The sequence below is a fragment of the Bos grunniens genome, chromosome 10, assembly GCF_055505025.1.
Source record: "Bos grunniens cultivar Pamir isolate PY7600 chromosome 10, Bosgru_T2T1.0, whole genome shotgun sequence".
Classification (NCBI taxonomy): domain Eukaryota; kingdom Metazoa; phylum Chordata; class Mammalia; order Artiodactyla; family Bovidae; genus Bos; species Bos grunniens.
In genome coordinates, this window is record NC_141174.1 from 66,764,626 (window position 1) to 66,783,757 (window position 19,132).

At 36.4% G+C, this 19,132-nt stretch overlaps 1 protein-coding gene across 9 annotated transcripts in view; it reads left to right on the forward strand.

The window, feature by feature from the left end:
- The window catches only part of INO80 (INO80 complex ATPase subunit), a 123,539-nt gene that overhangs the window by 28,929 nt on the left and 75,478 nt on the right, over positions 1-19,132 (forward strand). For all 9 annotated transcript variants that reach the window (XR_015134936.1, XM_086321850.1, XM_086321854.1 and 6 more), the window contains 9 exons: positions 2,246-2,428; positions 4,828-4,948; positions 6,027-6,241; positions 11,879-11,932; positions 13,000-13,203; positions 15,401-15,596; positions 16,471-16,538; positions 17,671-17,880; positions 18,860-18,940. Coding sequence is in view for 8 of the 9 variants with exons in the window: in XM_086321850.1 (XP_086177976.1) it covers positions 2,246-2,428; positions 4,828-4,948; positions 6,027-6,241; positions 11,879-11,932; positions 13,000-13,203; positions 15,401-15,596; positions 16,471-16,538; positions 17,671-17,880; positions 18,860-18,940 (1,332 nt within the window). In the remaining variant the exon portion in view is untranslated. The remainder of the gene's footprint in view (positions 1-2,245; positions 2,429-4,827; positions 4,949-6,026; positions 6,242-11,878; positions 11,933-12,999; positions 13,204-15,400; positions 15,597-16,470; positions 16,539-17,670; positions 17,881-18,859; positions 18,941-19,132) is intronic.

Genomic DNA, 19,132 nt, shown 5'->3' on the forward strand with positions numbered 1-19,132 from the left:
AGGAGCCTTTTAGGCTGCAATCCATGGGGTCGCTAAGAGTCGGACACGACTGAGCGACTTCACTTTCACTTTTCACTTTCCTGCATTGGAGAAGGAAATGGCAACCCACTCCAGTGTTCTTGCCTGGAGAATCCCAGGGACGGGGGAGCCTGGTGGGCTGCCGTCTATGGGGTCGCACAGAGTCGGAAAGTGACTGAAGTGACTTAGCATAGCACACAGTGGTAAGCAATCGGAGTATTTGTAAGCAAGGGAGTGACGTAATCTCATTTACACTCTTACAAGATTACTGTCTTTAGCTCGATTCAATTAAGGATAGCCTTTCTTCTAATGAAACTAATTATTTCTCTGTTAGATACTTTTCTTGTGAAGAGTTCAATGTAGTTTAAAGTTATCCTTTCATTTTTATCACCAGGGCATTTAAAAGACTCAGTAAAGTCCTGATTTGCTTCGTGTCAGTGAGGTTTTAAACTGTTGGGAGTGCAGTAACCTCTATGCTTTGCCGTCACATTTTTAAAAATCAAGATGTAATTCACATGCCATTAAATGTTCCCTTTTAAAATTTATAATTTAATAATTTTGAGTACATTCATAAAGTTGTTGCAGCCATCACCACTGTCTAATTCAAGAGCATTTTCATCACTCCAGAAAGAAATTCTACTCATTAGCAGTTACTCATACTCTAGTTTCCCCAGCCCTTCACAACCATTAATCTGTTTTCTGTTTCTGTGGATTTGCCTGTTCTAGACATTTCATACAAATGGAAACATCAAATGTGGTCTTTTTTGTCTGGCTTCTTTTACTTAGCATAATGTTTTCAAGGTTCATTGATGTTGTGGCACATGTCAGTACTCCTTCCTTCATTTCAGTTGCCAAATAATACTTTGTTACATGGATAATACCACGTTTTGTGTATCTGTTCATCAGTTAATGGATTTTGGGGTGGTTTCTCCTTTATCAGCCATCACAACTAGTGTTCTATATTCCCTTTTATGCTATACTAGTTTCTTAGCTTTTGTTTAGTTTTTTGTCTTGGAATTTGACATTTAATTAAATTATCTTATGTGTAGTATATGTACTAAGTGAAATTTAGCCTTGTTGCTTTTGATAGCATTTCTCATGTTTTAGTGCTTTTTACTTGGGGATCAGTAGCTTTCAGTTCAGTTCAGTTCAGTCGCTCAGTCGTGTCCAACTCTTTGCGACCCCATGAATCACAGCACGGCCAGGCCTCCCTGTCCATCACCAACTCCCAGAGTTCACTCAAACTCAGTCCATCGAGTCATTGATGCCATCCAGCCATCTCATCCTCTGTCATCCCCTTCTCCTCCTGCCCCCAATCCCTCCCAGCATCAGAGTCTTTTCCAGTGAGTCAACTCTTCGCATGAGGTGGCCAAAGTACTGGAGTTTCAGTTTTACCATCATTCCTTCCAAAGAACACCCAGGGCCCATCTCCTTTAGAATGGACTGGTTGGATCTCCTTGCAGTCCAAGGGACTCTCAAGAGTCTTCTCCAACACCACAGTTCAAAAGCATCAATTCTTTGGCGCTCAGCCTTCTTCACAGACCAACTCTCACATCCATACATGACCACTGGAAAAACCATGGCCTTGACTAGACAGACCTTTGTTGGCAAAGTAATGTCTCTGCTTTTTAATACGCTGTCTAGGTTGGTCATAACTCTCCTTCCAAGGAGTAAGCATCTTTTAATTTCATGGCTGCAATCAACATCTGCAGTGATTTTGGAGCCCCCAAAATAAAGTCTGACACTGTTTCCACCGTTTCTCCATCTATTTCCCATGAAGTGATGGGACCAGATGCCGTGATCTTCATTTTCTGAATCTTGAGCTTTAAGCCAACTTTTTCACTCTCCTCTCTCACTTACATCAAGAGGCTTTTTAGTTCCTCTTCACTTTCTGCCATAAGGGTGGTATCATCTGCATATCTGAGGTTATTGATATTTCTCCCAGCAATCTTGATTCCAGCTTGTGTTTCTTCCAGCCCAGCGTTTCTCATGATGTACTTTGCATATAAGTTAAATAAGCAGGGTGACAATATACAGCTTTGACGTAGTAAGTTTAATTTATATCTTTGTGTTTTTCAGTTGAATTGGTAAAGAATAGTATAAGGGAAACTAGAATGATTATCCCCCAGCTGTTTTTGTCGTTTGAAAAGTGGAAAAAAAAATCCTTGGATTATGAAAGTAATTGTTTCATATCAAAGGTTCCATTTCCATTTCCTCCCTTTTTCAGAGCATTCTGCTGAGTGATGAATCCAGTGAGGCAGATTCTCATAGTGAAGACAACGATGAAGGAGAAGAAGAAGATGATGACGAAGAGGAAGAACTCAGTCTTAGCAGAGAAGATCTTCATAATATGTTGCGACTGCACAAATATAAGAAACTTCACCAGAATAAGTATAGTAAAGAGAAGGAGGTAAAGAGTTCCAGGAGAAATTTCAGGTTTTCATGCTGGGTGTTTACCCTGGTTTATATTAATTGTAACTATCTTTGTAACTTTATATTTAAATGGTGGTTGTAGTTATAATAATTGAAAACATTTCACATGCCATAAAAGTTCAGTCTTTTAATGTACACCGTTCAGTTGTTCTTTGTATATTCTAGAACTTGTAACTGTCATCACTATCTAATTTCAGAATATTTTCTCCAAAAAGAAGTCTCGTTCCCCTTAGTTCTTGCTCTTCATTCTGTTTTTCAAAAATTTTTTTTTAGTTTTGGCTGTACCTTGTAGCTTAAGGAATCTCAGTTTCCTGATAAGAGATTGACCTAGACCACAGAAATGAAAGCCTGGAATCTTAACCACTTGGCCACTAGGGAACTCCCCTCTCATTCTCTTCATTCTGTTCTGTTCCAGGCAGCTGTCAATCCACCATTTCTCTATAAATTGCCAAGTCTAGACATTTTGTACAAATGGAACATGTGGTGCTTTATGTCCAGCTTCTCTCACTTAGCATATTTTCAGAGTTCATTCATGTTGTAGCATGTATTATTAGTACTTCCTTTTTATTACCAAATAATATTCCGTTGTATGGACATACTGTATTTTATTTATCCATGCATCATTTGATGAACTAACTGGATTGCTTCTACTTTTTGAGCTTTATGGATCATAGCTATGAATATTGAGTTGTTTCACTTTTTGGCTCTTACGAATAATACTACCATGAAGATTTGTGTATAGGTTTTCTGTGTGAGCATATGTTTTATTTCTCTTGAGCATATATGGAGGAAAAAAATCACTGGGTCATATGGTAACACTCTGCTTTGGGGGGAACTGTCAGGCTGTTTTCCAAGGCAGCTGCACCATTTAAAATTCTTATGGTTGCTTTTTTAATGCAGTTGTTTTTTTGAACGTGTTCCTATCTTGGAAAAAGTCCGTTTCTTCACATAGTAACATTAGATTGATGATTTAAGTGGCAACTATTTGAATGCTGTTATCATTGCCTTCTGATTTTTGTCAGAAGTCTCAACACTTTGTACACAATGAGTAATAGGATATTTGAAGACCTAAAAGCTTTCCACCATTAAGGTCCAAAGTTAGTTTAGAGAGTTTTGAATAATATGTTAGAAGTTATAAACCTGTAGAAGTGACAGATGGTAAGATATATAACTTCTGACTTAGATAAGGAGTTCCCTCTTAAAGTACAGTGCTAAGGCAGTTGGTATTCAAAGTATTGGAGAAGGAAACGTCAACCCACTCCAGTATTCTTGCCTAGAGAATCCTGTGGACAGGGGAGCCTGGGAGCTGCTGTCCATAGGGTCACAAAGAGTCAGACACGACTGAAGCGACTTTGCATGCATGCATGCATTGGAGAAGGAAATGGCAACCCACTCCAGTATTCTTGCCTGGAGAATCCCAGGGACAGAGGAGCATGGTTGACTGCCATCTGTGGGGTCACACAGAGTTGGACATGACTGAAGCGCCTTAGCAGCAGCAGCATTCAAAATATTTGTTTTTGTTTTTTTTTTAAATTGAAGTAAAATGCACATGTGGAAAAGTTCACGGATTTTAAGTTTACAGTTCGATGAATGTTTTAATAGACCTTGTAGTAGTTCTTCACAGCACCCTTCCATGCTAGGTTCAGTCCTTGAACAATTCATTTAGCTATAATTCAGGAAGGAGATTCAACAAGGGACTACCTAATTTATTTATCATCATGTTTATCCATTGAGCTTTGGAAGTCAATTTAAATGAAATATTTGAAAAGATTAATTACTCTTTGGACAGAAAAAAGTAGATTATTTGTATGTTTGAATTCTGGTAACAAAAACACTATGTATAATGTTGTCAAAGTCTCTTGGTGGGAAATGGAGAGAGAAGACTTCAAACAATGAAGAATTGGATGGCGGGGACTATTCAAACCAAATATAAAACTAAGAGCTGGGAAAGCACGTGTTAGGAATCTTAGTAAATCTAAGGACCTATTGGTAATAGAAATACGTTTGTTTCTTGTTGATGAATTCAAGAGGAGACCTTTCAACGATGACAAATATGTGTCAGGACAAAGTAAATACTCTGGTGGAGACTCAGAATTATGAAGGATTTTTGTTTGTTTGTTTGTTATTTTCAACAACTTGCTGTGTGCATAGCCAGTGAAACCATTTTGTTTTGAAGTAAAGGGAATAATTCACTTTGATGTATTAGATCTTCATTGGTCTCTTTATACTATATGTATAAGAATACATATATGGGAAGAATACTATATGTAGCAACTGTGGTTTTTCCTCTGGAATGGCTTTTTTAAAGAAATGATTTGAAGACTGAGCTGTAAGAGAGACAGGCCCTTCTAAGCATCATGTCTTTGCCTGTTTTAGTTGCAGCAATACCAATACTACAGTGCAGGGCTGCTGTCCACCTATGACCCTTTCTATGAGCAGCAGCGGCACCTTCTAGGACCCAAAAAAAAGAAATTCAAGGAAGAAAAGAAACTTAAAGGTAAACATATTGACTTGCCGTCTACCTTTACTCATTCTTAGTTTCAGGTACATTTGGACTTTGAACGTAATCCATGTAGTAGAAATTTGCTTCATCTGAAAAACCCTAGCCTCCTTTATCTCATTACTAATTTTAAGTATTACTAAACTTATTTTGTATTTGGTTTATGATCTTTTCTAGAATTATGAAGACAGGACAACTATAGATTCTTTGCCAGAGGTTTAAGCCGATTAGTTTATTCCTTTTTTTTCTTTTACATACTGTCTAAATAGTGAAAATATTCTGGGAGAGAAAGAAGTTGGTTACACAGGGAGGTATGAGGAGTAACCTGAAGTATTTGGAATAAGTTATAATTGTTGCTGTATGTAGTGATTTAAAATAGATCACCTCCTGATCTTCAGGAGTGTTTGTTTGCATGTTTGCCCGGAAATGTCTTTTCCTCTCTTGAGTTCCAAGCGTCTGGAAATCAGGAAGGAAATAGGAAAGGAAAGTTTTAGACTATCTGTACTAGGCAGATTTTATTCCCCTAAAACGCTATTCAGAAAAACTCTTTTTAGCCTTCTTCCCTTGTTTCTTCCACATCCTCCTTGTTTTATCTCTGTAGTCTCTCATCCTTCTACCCTCCCTTTCAAGCTAGGTTTTTCTTCATGTATAATTTTCTTTTCACAGATCTTAGTGTAATATCAGCAGATGCATTATTTCTTTCTCTGTTATTTTTTTTAGTCACCTCACATTGCCACCAAATAGAAATGTTTCCTTCCTTCTGATCATTACTTGAGCTCATGATAATTTGTAAGCCTCCCTTCCTATTGTGGGGTTCAAAAGAAATTCAGTTCTCAACATTCTCTTTTATTTCTCATTCATGTAAACAGAGGGAGTATCCAGTGTTCTTTTCCAAGGTAGTGTGATCTTCTTCTTGGAATATTCATGGACCTGGATAGATAAAGGGATAAACATTGCTAGTCTAAGTGGAATGAGAAAAGAATCTTGATTTTTCTTAAAGTGATAAGGTTGTTTTATGACTTTTCTCCTGTGGAAGAAAAGAAAAGCAACCTTCTGAGAGTCTGTTCCTTTGCAGCTAAGTTGAAAAAAGTGAAGAAGAAAAGGCGAAGAGATGAAGAACTTTCCTCTGAAGAATCCCCTCGTCGCCACCACCACCAGACCAAAGTCTTTGCCAAGTTCTCTCATGATGCACCTCCTCCTGGCACCAAGAAGAAGCACTTATCCATTGAGCAGCTCAATGCCCGTCGCAGGAAAGTATGGCTCAGCATTGTGAAAAAGGAACTACCAAAGGTCAGTCAGTACCTCCAGGTAGAATTTTCTTTGCCTGCCCTCCAAAAAGAAGCTGGGGGTGCTGGATTCTTTCACAGGATTCAGGAAGAAACTATCTATTGGAATTAGGAGAATCCTGGATAGTTTTCTCTTTGGTTAATTGATTTTCTAGAATTTGATCAGGATTCACAAGATAATTGTTGTGTTATGCTGCTTTGCCAAAAAAATGGAGGGAGGCCTCTTTGAGGAAGAAATGCAATTTTCTTACATAAAATAATAGAGATTTGACAGCAAATTTTAAAGTGATAATACAGGAGATTAAAACAAAATGCTGGAGATGTGTTTTCTTAGACAACGTAAACATTTAGATGTTACTGAATAATCACAGGTATTAGAAGAAAATGTGAATGATTAGGAAAAACATGTATAAGCATTCATTTTGCTCTTTGAATTTGTTTGAATGTTTTAGTTTGATTTACTAATTTCAAACTTAAAAGTTGCAGAAATAATACAAGGAATGTCTGTATTCCTTGGATTCACCAGTGGTTTGCATTTTATTCAATTAATTGCTTCATTATAAATCGAATGCAATCTTAATTGAAATATAAACAGGATATTTCATGAATTTAGAAGCTGATTCTAAACTCTGTGGAAAAAGTCAGTATGCAAGAATTGCTAGAGAAACAGTAAAAAACCTTCCCAAACATTAAAATATACTGTAAAATCTCTGCAATTAAAATAGTGTGATATTGACACATGAATAGGCAGATAGACTAGTGGTACATTTAGTAAGTGGTGCTGGACAACTAGATAGCCATTTCAAAAAAGGTGAAATTAGGTCTGTGTTTCACACATATCCTCTAAATAGATTTGGGATGTCAGTGTAAAAAAAATGAAATCATACAAATATTAGAATAAAATGATTGCATTTCTATCTAATTTTTGTGTAGGAAAGAGTTTATAATTCAACTTCCAGAGGTAATATAAGAGAATACTCTTAAATTTGACCACATAAAAATAAGTTTTTGCCTGACAAAAGACAGCTGACAAATTGTGAGACATTATTTACACTGAATACTATAGTTACAAGGCTATTGTCTCCAACACAGAAAGAACTTAAAAATTGAGGGGGAAAATTACCACAGATTCAGTTCAAAGTATCTCATAATTGGGGTAATACAAATGAAAAACCACTTAGATACCCTTAGATAAAAATAAAACTATTTGTCACCTATCACACTGGCAAAAATTTTTAAATATAACAATTCATTCTGTTAAGGAGCCTCTGGGCAAACAGGTGCTCTCATGCATTACTGCTAGGAATACAAATTAGAACTGTATTAGAGGGAAAGTTGGCAACACCCAATAATCTACAGATGCATTTACCTTTCAAATCAGTACTTCCACTTCTAGGAATCTACCTTATAGTAAACACACAAAAATGCATGTAAACGAGGTTATTCATTGTAGCATTATTTGTAATTGCAAAATAATGAAAACAGTCTAAATGTCCATATATGGGGCTTAAACGACAGGTCTACTCAGTGGATTATCATACTGCTGTTGAAGAATGAGGAAGACCTCTCTGAGCTGATATAAAGTAATTTCTAGGACATACAGTTAAAGAGGCAAAACATAAAAAAGTAAACATACGCTTCATGTGAGAACAAAGGGAATATAAGAAAATGCACAAATACCTGTTCAAAAGAAATTCAAGAAGGATGAACCAGAAATTAAAGTGATTGATTGCTTATAAAGGGCAGGTGGGAAAAGGATAGGAAGAAGGGAAGGAATGGAAACAGGGTAGCAGGGATGAGGAGGAAGAAGTCTTTGAGTGTATCTTATATAAGGCTGATTTTCAGAACCATACTAATATTTTATGTGTCTCTGACATACTTCAAAATAAAATATCAAACCAGTCAGGATGTGGCTGGAGAGGGAGGTTAGGGGGATGTGTGGGCAAAATGGAATAAAAATAGGAACAAGTATACTTAACTGTATTAGAAATGAGTAATACAATCAAGTTACAGGGAGTGTGGAATAAGGAACTCGTCTAAGTAACTGAGGGGAACAGTATTTTGATCAGATATGAGAGGGTAAGGACTGAAGGAGCTATTCGTAAATGCCATGATTGACATAGAAAAAGTGTTTCTCCGAGGGTTCTAGGTTAACAGTTTTGAAACTACTTTATGTGTGTATTAGCATTGAACAAATAAGTAAATATATTGTATATGAGAGCCAGTTTTTCACTGCTGGAGAAAGAAATTAAAAGTAAGAAGGAAGGGGAAAGTTAAAATGAAGCCCATGAAATTTGATTGGAATCAGAGGTATCAGTATAAATTCATGGTTTTATACACACACCCAGATACAGAGATATGCTTGGGTGTGTATGTTTTTTTTTTTTTTTTTTTTCTGCCTCTAGTAGCAGTGACACCCTAGTAACAATGAGGATACCTGGCAACCAGGTCTTGGTTTCTAAACAACTTTTATTCTCTAGTAAAAAGAATCAGGGCTCCTTAAAGAAGTACCATATTCCAGAACTCAGCAGGGAGAATACAAAATGAACCTTAGGGAATTTTCTCGTGGTCCAATGGTTAGAACTTGGTGTGTCAATCTCTGGGATACTAAGGTTCCACAAGCCACACAGCACAGCCTTTCCCCACCTCCGCCCCCTGCCCCCCACCAGCCCCCGCCAAAAAAAACAGTAAAATGAACCTTAGAACACTTTTAAGTGCTGCTAGAAAGTGAGGAAGTTCTGAAAAAAGCTGGAGGGGAAGGAGGGGTTTGTCAAAAGAACACAGGAACAAACTTAAAGGACTACTTCATGGCCAAAGTTAGAATAATTTGAGCAACAAAATAATAATGATACTGAATTTTAACCCATAGAATAAAAGAAATAGTTATCAGCCCATACTTCATAAATACCTGAATAGACAAAGGTGTAGATGGAGCATCTCTACCTTTCAGTATGAAATTCAGTTAATACAGAAGGAAAGAAGAAAATAAAATTATCCTTAATGCAGATACCACAGTAATACTTGTTGCAGACTAGATGCATTTATGAATGCTAAAATTAGAGGGCAGAAGAGGAGAAACAGAATTTGTATAGCTTCAAAACTGGTAGAGAGAGTGCACCTTATCCAAATGACCAAAGTAAATATCACGAGTAATATAGATTTTCATACCATGAACTCCGTGATGTGGTGCGCTGGGAGGAGTACATCATCAGTGCCTCATTTCTCTGCTTTTCTTGCTGAAGTGCATAATGTCATTCCAGTCCTGAGGAAACACCAGAAAACCACACATTTTTGGACACTTTGTAGAATAACTGATTGTGCTTTTCAAAAGTGTCAAGGACATGAAAGAGAAAGATTGAGGAAATGTTACATCCTGGAAGAGATTAAGGAGAAGAGCAACTAAATTGAATGCATTGTGGGATCCTGTTCTGGGATCTTGGAACAGTAAGAGGATATTAGTGCAGAAATTCTTGGCATTCAGATAAGACCTGTAATTTAGTCAGTACTTTGCTGGTGTTAATTTCCTTTCTTAATAATTATACTATGATTATATAAGTTGCTAAAATTAGGGAAAGCGGGGGTAGGGAGTAGTAAGGGAACTCTATTTTTTGCAGCTTTTCCATAACTCTAAAGTTAGTTCAGTTTCCTCACACCGTATACAAAAATAAACTTGAATTAAAGACCTGAGAAGATCTGATAAGATATGAAACTATGAAACTTGTGGAAGAAAACATAGGCAGAACAACCTTTGACATAAATTGTAGCAATATTTCTTTGGATCTGTCTCTTAAGGCAAAAGAAATAAAAGCAAAAATAAACAAAAGGGACCTAATTAAACTTAAAAGCGTTTACACAGCAAAAGAAACCATTGACAGAATGAAAAGAAAACCTACAAAATGGGAGAAAATATTTACAAATGATGTGACTGGCAAAAGGTTAATATACAAAATATATAAACCACTCACACAACTCAGTATAAAAAAAACATAGTAGTTTGAACCTGTTATCGCCTATCACTATCTTGTTCCCTCTCTTTGCTCTTTCATCTAGGAACCACTAGTTTGTTCTCTGTATCTACGACACTGTTTTTGTTTTACTATGTTTATTTGTTTATATTTTAGATTCCACATAAAAGTGGAATTTATTTCACATACAGTAATTGTCTTGCTCTATCTGATTTATTTCACTAAGCATAATACTCTCTAGGTCCATGCACGTTGTTGCAAATGGCACACATTCATCTGTTGTTGGACACTTAGGTTGCTTCCATATCTTGGCTATTGTAAATAGTGCTGCTATGAATGCTGGGGTGTATGTATCCTTTTGAATCAATTAATGTTTTCATTAAATAATTGATGTATTTGTTTTCCCTGGATATGTACCCAGGAGAGGAATTGCTGGATGATGTGCTAGTTCTGTTTTTAGTTTTTGAGAAATCTCCATGCTGTTTTCCATTGCACCTGTACCAGTTTACATTCCCACCAACCGTGTGCCTTTTCTCCACATCCTCTCCAACATTTGTTATTTGTGGTCCTCTGATAAGTGACCATTCTGACAGATGTGAGATGCTATTTCCTTTTTGTTTTGGTTTGCATTTCTCTTATGACTAGTCATGTTGAGCATCTTTTCATGTGCCCTGTTGACTTGGTATGAACATTCTTAATGGGAAAAGTTATAGAAAAACTTATTTCATACCTGGTGAAGAGCCTTCAGATGATAAGGAATTCAGTGGGAGTATTTTAGATTTTTATTTTTAGAGTAACAATAGCTGCTTTAGAGAAAGTTTTTGATAAAAGCCCTAAAAAAATTCCCTTAATCAGATGGTCTGAGGTGGGATTATTATAGAAATGACTTTCAGGCCCTTTGTGTACCTTTAAACCTATTGTTACTTTATAGTCAGGAGAGTTCTTTAATAATCAGAGAGCCACTAGGCTCTGTCTCTTCTTTTCACATCAAATAAATGGGCTATCATGGGAAATCAGGTTTCTTTATTGCAGATGGTTGTTTGGTTTTTTTTTAATTGAAGTGGAAGACATAATAAGATGCTTGAGACTTGGTTGTGGGCTGCTGAGTCATCTTGTATTAGGTCTGCCTTGGAATTTATGTTGAAGAAGATGAGGTCAGGTGGTGGTAGAAATTAAGTAATAGTGGCAGTGGGTGCTCCTTGGCTGGAGATAGGCCTGGAATCACAAACTGCGAGGCTAGTTCACCTTTCTCCTGATGATTTCTGTATGTAAGTGCCCTGCTGTCTGAAGCTTCTTTGCAGATTAGCCCTAGAAAGCAATGTCCTAATCAGGGTGGTGCTCGAGTTAGTATACGTTGTTACATTTTCCTAGTTCAAGCCTTAAATATAACTTAAATTCTTCCCAGAAGTATACAGAAGATTCGATCTAAGGCAGACACAGAATCAGCTTATTCTTTTTAACATTGCTTTAGGACTTTATGTGTGGTTTTGAGTTGGTACATTTGGATAACTCTTGGAAGTGATGTGTCTTTTTTAACTGAAAAAGTAATGTACTTTGAGTATGCTTGGTTTGACATTTTTTAAATCTTCATGGAGATCAATAAATGACAGTACCAGTCTACACAATCTTTTTTTCAAAAAGGAATCCTAATTGAGATATTGTTTTAAATATTTTAGGCCAATAAGCAGAAAGCTTCAGCTCGTAACTTGTTTCTCACCAATAGCCGCAAGGTAAGATTATAGTTTTATATTTCCTGTTTTATGTTTTGCTGGATTATGTTCTTATTATTTAGATCTATGTTTGCTGTTCTTGTCTCTTGTGACCTGTTGATAATTAATCTAATAGTACTTGAGAGAGTTTCTAAATGTTTTCAATCTATTTTATAAATAAAATTGCTCTTCCTTGGCTTTTTGGTTTTCATACCTTTTTGGGTAAGACCATAGCACACTCTTAAGTCCTTGGTCAATCCATGGCATCATCCTGTGCTCAGACTCTTCATCTAAGAAATTGGGGTATTAATGCTTTCTCATAGAAGGAATTAATACAACTTTGTCACTGACTCAATTGACATGAATTTGAGCAAACTCTGGGAGATAGTGAAGGACAGGGAAGCCTGGCGTGCTTCAGTCCATGGGGTCGCAAAGAGTTGGACTGGACTGAGCAACGGGGCAACAACAACAGCACAACTTTGAGTGTTGTGAGAATTAGGTGAGGTAACCTTACTAGTTGTGTGTCCTTGGGCTAGTTACTCATCCTCATTTTCTTATCTATATATAAAATACCAACTTCATAGGGTTTTTATGGAGAATGAATTAGTTATGTTAAACTTACAATGGTGCCTAGCATATAATAAATATTGACAGCTCTTTTTTTTTTTTTTTTTTTTTTAAGTTTTTTGGCCACACCATGTAGCTTGCGGGATTTTGGTTCCCCAGGCAGGAATTGAACCCCCAGGGCCCTTGGCAATGAGAGCTTGGAGTCCTAACCACTGGGCTGTCAGGGAGTTCCCAACAGCTCTTATTAGCAATGTGTTTAATAATACTTCAAAACTTCCTAGAACATTGTAGGTTACTATATATTTTTTTCGTCTTCTAAAGTCTGTAGATTTCTCACAGACCTGGGACTAGCTCACACTCCTGTTCAGGGATGTTAATCACATTGGAAGAGAAAAAGATATGGCCATAGGAGGATGATATATGCACTGGGCAAGTTGAGGGATGCTGTGGTTTAGAGTCCAGGGAGAACTGGCCCCAGTGTTGGGTCCTCCTCCATTATGACAATACGTTGTCATCTGCAGCTCGCCCACCAATGCATGAAGGAGGTGCGTCGAGCCGCCTTGCAAGCCCAAAAAAACTGTAAGGAGACTTTACCTCGTGCCCGCCGCCTCACCAAGGAAATGCTTCTATACTGGAAGAAGTATGAGAAAGTGGAGAAGGAACACCGCAAACGTGCAGAGAAGGAAGCCTTGGAGCAGCGGAAGTTGGATGAAGAAATGCGGGAGGTAGGGCAATAGCATGAAAGTTTGAAAACCATAATAGCTGCAGCCATATTGAGAGATTGTTGTACATTTCGTAAGTTATAAATCTAACCAATGAAACCATCGAAAAAATATTTTAAGACATAACTTTGAGGATAGTGATTCTAGTCCAGTAAATCAGTTGTTTTTATTCTTTTAGTAAGGTCTTCTCCCTGGCCTTCACCTCTCTTTTTGTGTTAATTTCTTATATTCTTTGTAGCCTTATTCTTTTGTTTATTTCTGGAGGACATGCACTCCCCCCCCCCCCCCAAAAAAAGGAAGGAATGAAAGAAAAAGAGAACAGCTTATAGTTTAGCTTGGCTTGGTTCCAAGCTAAGTTATGTTAGTTTGTTGGAAGATCAGGACTGGTTGCAGTTTTCTGAGACCCATTCTCCCACCTACCTTTCTGTTTTAACTTGCAGTCAGTTCTCTTGCTAAGCTTGATATCAAGTGAGCATATTATTCAGGTAAGCAAGAGGAGAGATTAAGAAGACAAAGCCATTATGTTGCCATTGGTAAATCCATTGGGATGAGTGGAAGGACAGTTGAGGTCTGGAGAAGGAAAAGAATTGGAGGATTGCATATTTTCTTTCAGGTATAAGTAGTACTCCTGTCAAACAGAGCTGTGGAGGCTCTTTTGAGTTCTGCATCTTCCCTCCTGTCTCATGCCTTTGATGGGCAATATAGATTTTGCCTAGTTTTCTTAAATCCCTGGGCAATGTGTATTTTTACTTGCAAGACAAATGTGTTTTGAGTTAGTAAACTTTTGATGTATTAGAAATACTTGCTCACTGACTTTAGAGGCATTTGAGTTAGTCATAGGTCTTGAAATTTTGAAAGTGACTTGGCTTATAATCTAGGTTTGTGAGACATTGTCTCAATATGTTGATAACTAACTGATAAGAGTTTCATCTGTGATTATGTTGACTTCCATCTTTTTCTCTGAGTTTCTGAATTAAGACATTTTTGATGGATCCTTGTTCCCTTAATTTGCCTTCTTTATTTAAACACATGGTAATTTACTTCCTTTCGGTAAAAGGGAATATTGCTCTTTTGTTTTAATTTAGAAAGGTTTTCTTGACGGTACTTTAGCTTTAGAATATGAAAATCCATATACTTTATGAAAAGAAATCTGTTTTCTCTCAGATTTTTTTCCCTAATCTGAATCTAGCTAAAGTGTTTTTTAAAAAAAAAAAACAACAACAAAAAAACCCTAAGGAGAAGTCTGGTTTTATGTTGCATGCTTTGGGACTTATTTCTTTCCTTGGCCATGTTCCTTATTTTAGTACTGTTTTTCTTTTGTACAGGTGGATCAAAGATAACTCAAATATACTTCATAGGAATTTTGCTATAAAATAGTTCATGCGAAATAATGACCCTTTGATTTGGTATTATTGTGTGAGCTGTATTTCATGTAATTCAGTCTTTTGGATCATTTGCTTACTCATTTTATTGTTTATCTTGAAGAATGATTTTTACTGACATAATGAAACATTATGTCAGTATAAAGAACATTATTTTTCTTACTAGATAATTTCAGAGGCACTTTGAATTTATCTTCCTCATTTTTTAAAAAATTTAAAAAAATTACGTGTTTGTGATATTGTATTTAGTCTGTATTCATGTTTTGTAGCTATCATTATCACAGATGAACAATGGGTTGTTTTGGGCAGCATTTTCTTATAGGCTTCTTAGTCTCAGATACCTCCTGCAGAATAATTTATAGCTCTTCATCACTTATTTTGACTTTCGATGTTAAAGAAGAGTTTGAACACATATATGTTTTTAAAAATAAAGCTGTACACGTGTATTTGTCACCAGAGTTATTAAGTAACATATGTTGTTTGAATTTAGTTGGTATGGTAGTACTGTTAAAGAAAAGTAAAGGAATAAAGAATTAAGCATTTTAGACAGCAGCCTAGTGGAAAAAAGATTTCATTTTGTAAAGGAGAGCAAAACATAGGTTATTATTAGGCTATAAGTGAAGATTATTCCTGGCTTTTAGTGCCACTGTCTTGATTATAAATAAAATTTGTTCATTAGCAATTTTTCCCTTTTTAAATGTAAAGAATTTGTAAAGGAGTTGTTTGCAGACTATGTATAGGTTTAGTGAATGCTGTTAACTACCCTGTATGTAATTGATGATTTGACTCTTTTCACTTTCAACTTTTTTCCCTTTTAGGCTAAGAGGCAACAGCGAAAACTGAACTTCCTGATCACCCAGACAGAGTTGTATGCCCATTTCATGAGTCGTAAACGAGACATGGGTCATGATGGGATCCAGGAAGAAATCTTAAGGAAACTGGAAGATAGTTCTGCACAGAGACAAATTGACATTGGCGGAGGGGTGGTAGTTAACATCACACAGGAGGATTATGGTGAGTCCTGAATCAGAAATTAGAGAAAGGAGATACCCCACATTTTTTCATATCTCAGGTTATATTCATTATTACTTCTTGTAAGTTTTATCTTGATCAATAAGTAGTATTGATCAAAAGGAAACTTTATTTTAATTGGAGTAGGGAAAGTATGAATGTTTCTATAAAATAAGCATATAAAAAGCTTTTATTGAAGAATTTAAAGAGGAAAAGGTGTGGTTATTTGATCTTGCAAATTTGGGAAGATTTTGTGTTTTGATTTGTTAATAGAAATAAAAGATATTTTATCAGAAGAATGCAGTGAATTTGTCTCTCACGTAACAGGATTCTTGGTGATACAAGTAAAACATGAGAAGAGACTATTTCGATACTTTTGTGACCACACAGTGAGGGAGGAATTGGTGTAAAGTTTAAGAGGAATTTCACAGAGAATAGTGCTCAAGATCATGTTGAGTAAGAGAAAATGAGAGTGTTTCAGATTATCTTGGGATTTAAACATTCTCTATTATTTTCTTTTAGAATAGTTTCACCCAGTATAAATATATTACAATTTTGAATCCTCGTTGTCTTGCTTTTCCTGACTTTAGCATTACTTTGTGCATGAAATGCAGGATTGGGAAACTGGAGCTCAGTCTCCTGGTGGCTTTTGTGAGCTGACTTTGGCTCCTGGAGACCATGGGAGACCCCTGCCTCCATTACCACGTCCAGGTCCTTACCTCTGTCAAGTAATTAGATCTTTTTCTTCTCCCTCACCCTCTTTGAATTTAGGGATAAACAGAATGTGGAGTCAGGGATCCACACATGCTAGTATAAATTGCATCCTCGAAAGAGGTCAGTTAATGAGATGTTATAATCAAAGTTTTTCCCTTTTCAGATAGTAACCATTTCAAAGCCCAGGCCCTAAAGAATGCTGAAAATGCTTATCATATTCATCAGGCTCGGGTGAGTCTTAGAAATGAACTATTGGGTCCTGGAAATGCCCTTACAGCCTTTCACTTAGGTAGTCTTCCTTTAAGTTAATCATATTTTCAATTAAAAACATTGTTGAATATGTATATATGTATGAGACTGTATTGGATGGGGATTGTAGCCCTATTTACTTTAGAATAATAGTAGGAATACTTGAGGGAAGATGGGAAACGAGCTTTTGCTTTTCTAAGCTTTAAAAATGTGTTGACTAAAGCTAAGAGAGTTTTTCTATTTTTTTTTCTCTTGTCCTCTCCAGTATGTATGGATAATACCAAGTGAAATGCATCATTGTTTAGTGAAAAATACCACACTCTTGATTGTTAAGAAAGCTTGTATCATGCCTAAAAAATGCTAAGTTAGCACATTCTTTCACTTTAGTAATAACTTGCTTATTCATGATACAGTGACATATGAAATCAGAAAGAAACAACAGATTAAATTAAATAAAGAATTAAGTAAACATTAATTAAACACAATTAAGTAAACACCATTTAATATACTGCATAGGAGCCCCTGTATCACTTTGACAGAATCCAAGCCAAGGATAGAGACAAACTCAGCCTATTCCTCACGAACTCTGACCAATCAAATAGATTTTATATCACATTTTAAATAAATTCATTGATGAAGCAGGTAATCATGTAATATGGCTTAGTGCCTGTCTATCAAAAGTATATGCTTAATACAACTGTTAAATTAATTTTGAAATATTAGTAATATACTTTAATGTACGGTTGACCATTAAGTAACTGTGGGAGTTAGTGGTGCCAACACACCCTGAAGTCAAAAATCTTTGTACGACTTTACAGTCAGCCTGCCATGTCTATGGGTCCACTTCCACAGATTCAACCAATGGCAGGATCATGTAGTACTTTTGTACATACTTAGTGGAAAAAATTTCCATGTCAGTTGACCTACACAGTTCAAACCCTTGTTGTTCAAGAGTCAGTTATATCATGCTTTATATGTAATACGATATATTACATTATATTATCAGAAAGTTTGTTCCAGCCAGCACAAGATAGATACATTAGCATTATGAATTTCATTTGAATTTAATTATTTTCCTCTCATATTTTTATTCTAATATACTTTTATTTTCCAGACAAGGTCATTTGATGAAGATGCAAAAGAAAGTCGAGCAGCTGCCCTGAGGGCAGCAAACAAGTCTGGCACTGGGTTTGGGGAGAGTTATAGCCTGGCAAACCCATCTATCCGGGCTGGTGAGGATATTCCACAGCCTACAATTTTTAATGGCAAATTAAAAGGTTATCAGCTGAAAGGCATGAATTGGTTGGCAAATCTCTATGAACAGGTGAATTTTAGAACTATGTGCTACCCCCTCTGTTTTGTTTGTAAATTATATATTGTGAAATGAGCACAAGATAATGTTTTAGATTTCATCCTTTTTAAAAAAAAAAAAAAGCTTTGTCTTTTGACGGGAATCAGAAAGATGTCTCTATTTCTTTTTTTTTGAAGGGAAAGGCTACCCACTCCAGTATTCTGGCCTGGAGAATTCCATGGACTGTATAGTCTATGGGGTCACAAAAGTCAGACGTGACTGGCAACTTTCACCTTCACTTTCTTTTTTTTTTTTGTATATTAAAAGCATTCTTTATTCAACAAATAGCACCACTTTGGGCAAGTGAGTTTTTTTTTTTTAATTTTCAAATTTTTATTTATTATTATTTTACTTTATAATATTGTATTGGTTTTGCTGTACATCAACATGCATCCGCCACAGGTGTACACGTGTTCCCCATCCTGAACCCCCCTCCCACCTCTCTCCCCATACCATCCCTCTGGGTCATCCCAGTGCACCAGCCCCAAGCTTCCTGTATCCTGCATCGAACCTGGACTGGCAATTCTTTTCTTATATTATATTATACATGTTTTAATGCCATTCTCCCAAATCATCCCCCCCCTCCCTCTCCCACAGAGTACAAAAGATTGTTCTATCCCTCTATTTCTAACCTGGAAACTTTATTGGGAAATATTTGTATCATGTATAAAATTTGTCTTAAGTGGTCTTAGTAAGCCTGATTGCTTTTATACCTGGATTAGATTAGCTGAAAAACTGGGTTTGGCCCATTTGCCTCATGTATCATGATTCAGAGTTGTAGCTTGGAATTGACAAAAGGAATCATTACAGTAATGAGTAATAGTGCTGAAACTGGGTATCTCTAGTCACTTTTGTTTGAACAAAAACAGAATTTGACATTTTGGGTAGTTCTTTTTGGCAGTAATGAAGCCTGAGAAAAAACTCTGTGTTTTTGTTTTTTTTTTCCCCCCAGGGTATTAATGGCATTCTTGCAGATGAAATGGGCCTTGGTAAAACAGTACAGAGCATTGCCCTCCTGGCCCATCTGGCTGAGGTGGGTAGATGCATGCAGTCTTTTCATCTTCCTCTCTCTCAATCCTAGGGTTGTTTTCTACTGAGCCATTATCAAGCACTATGCTAGGTTCTGTAGCATACCACGACATTAGGTCTTGGTCCTTGCCTTGAAAGCCTTTACAAGGTGACACAGTGTGGTGAAACTTTCTAGTTTTCAAGAATGTTAGGACAG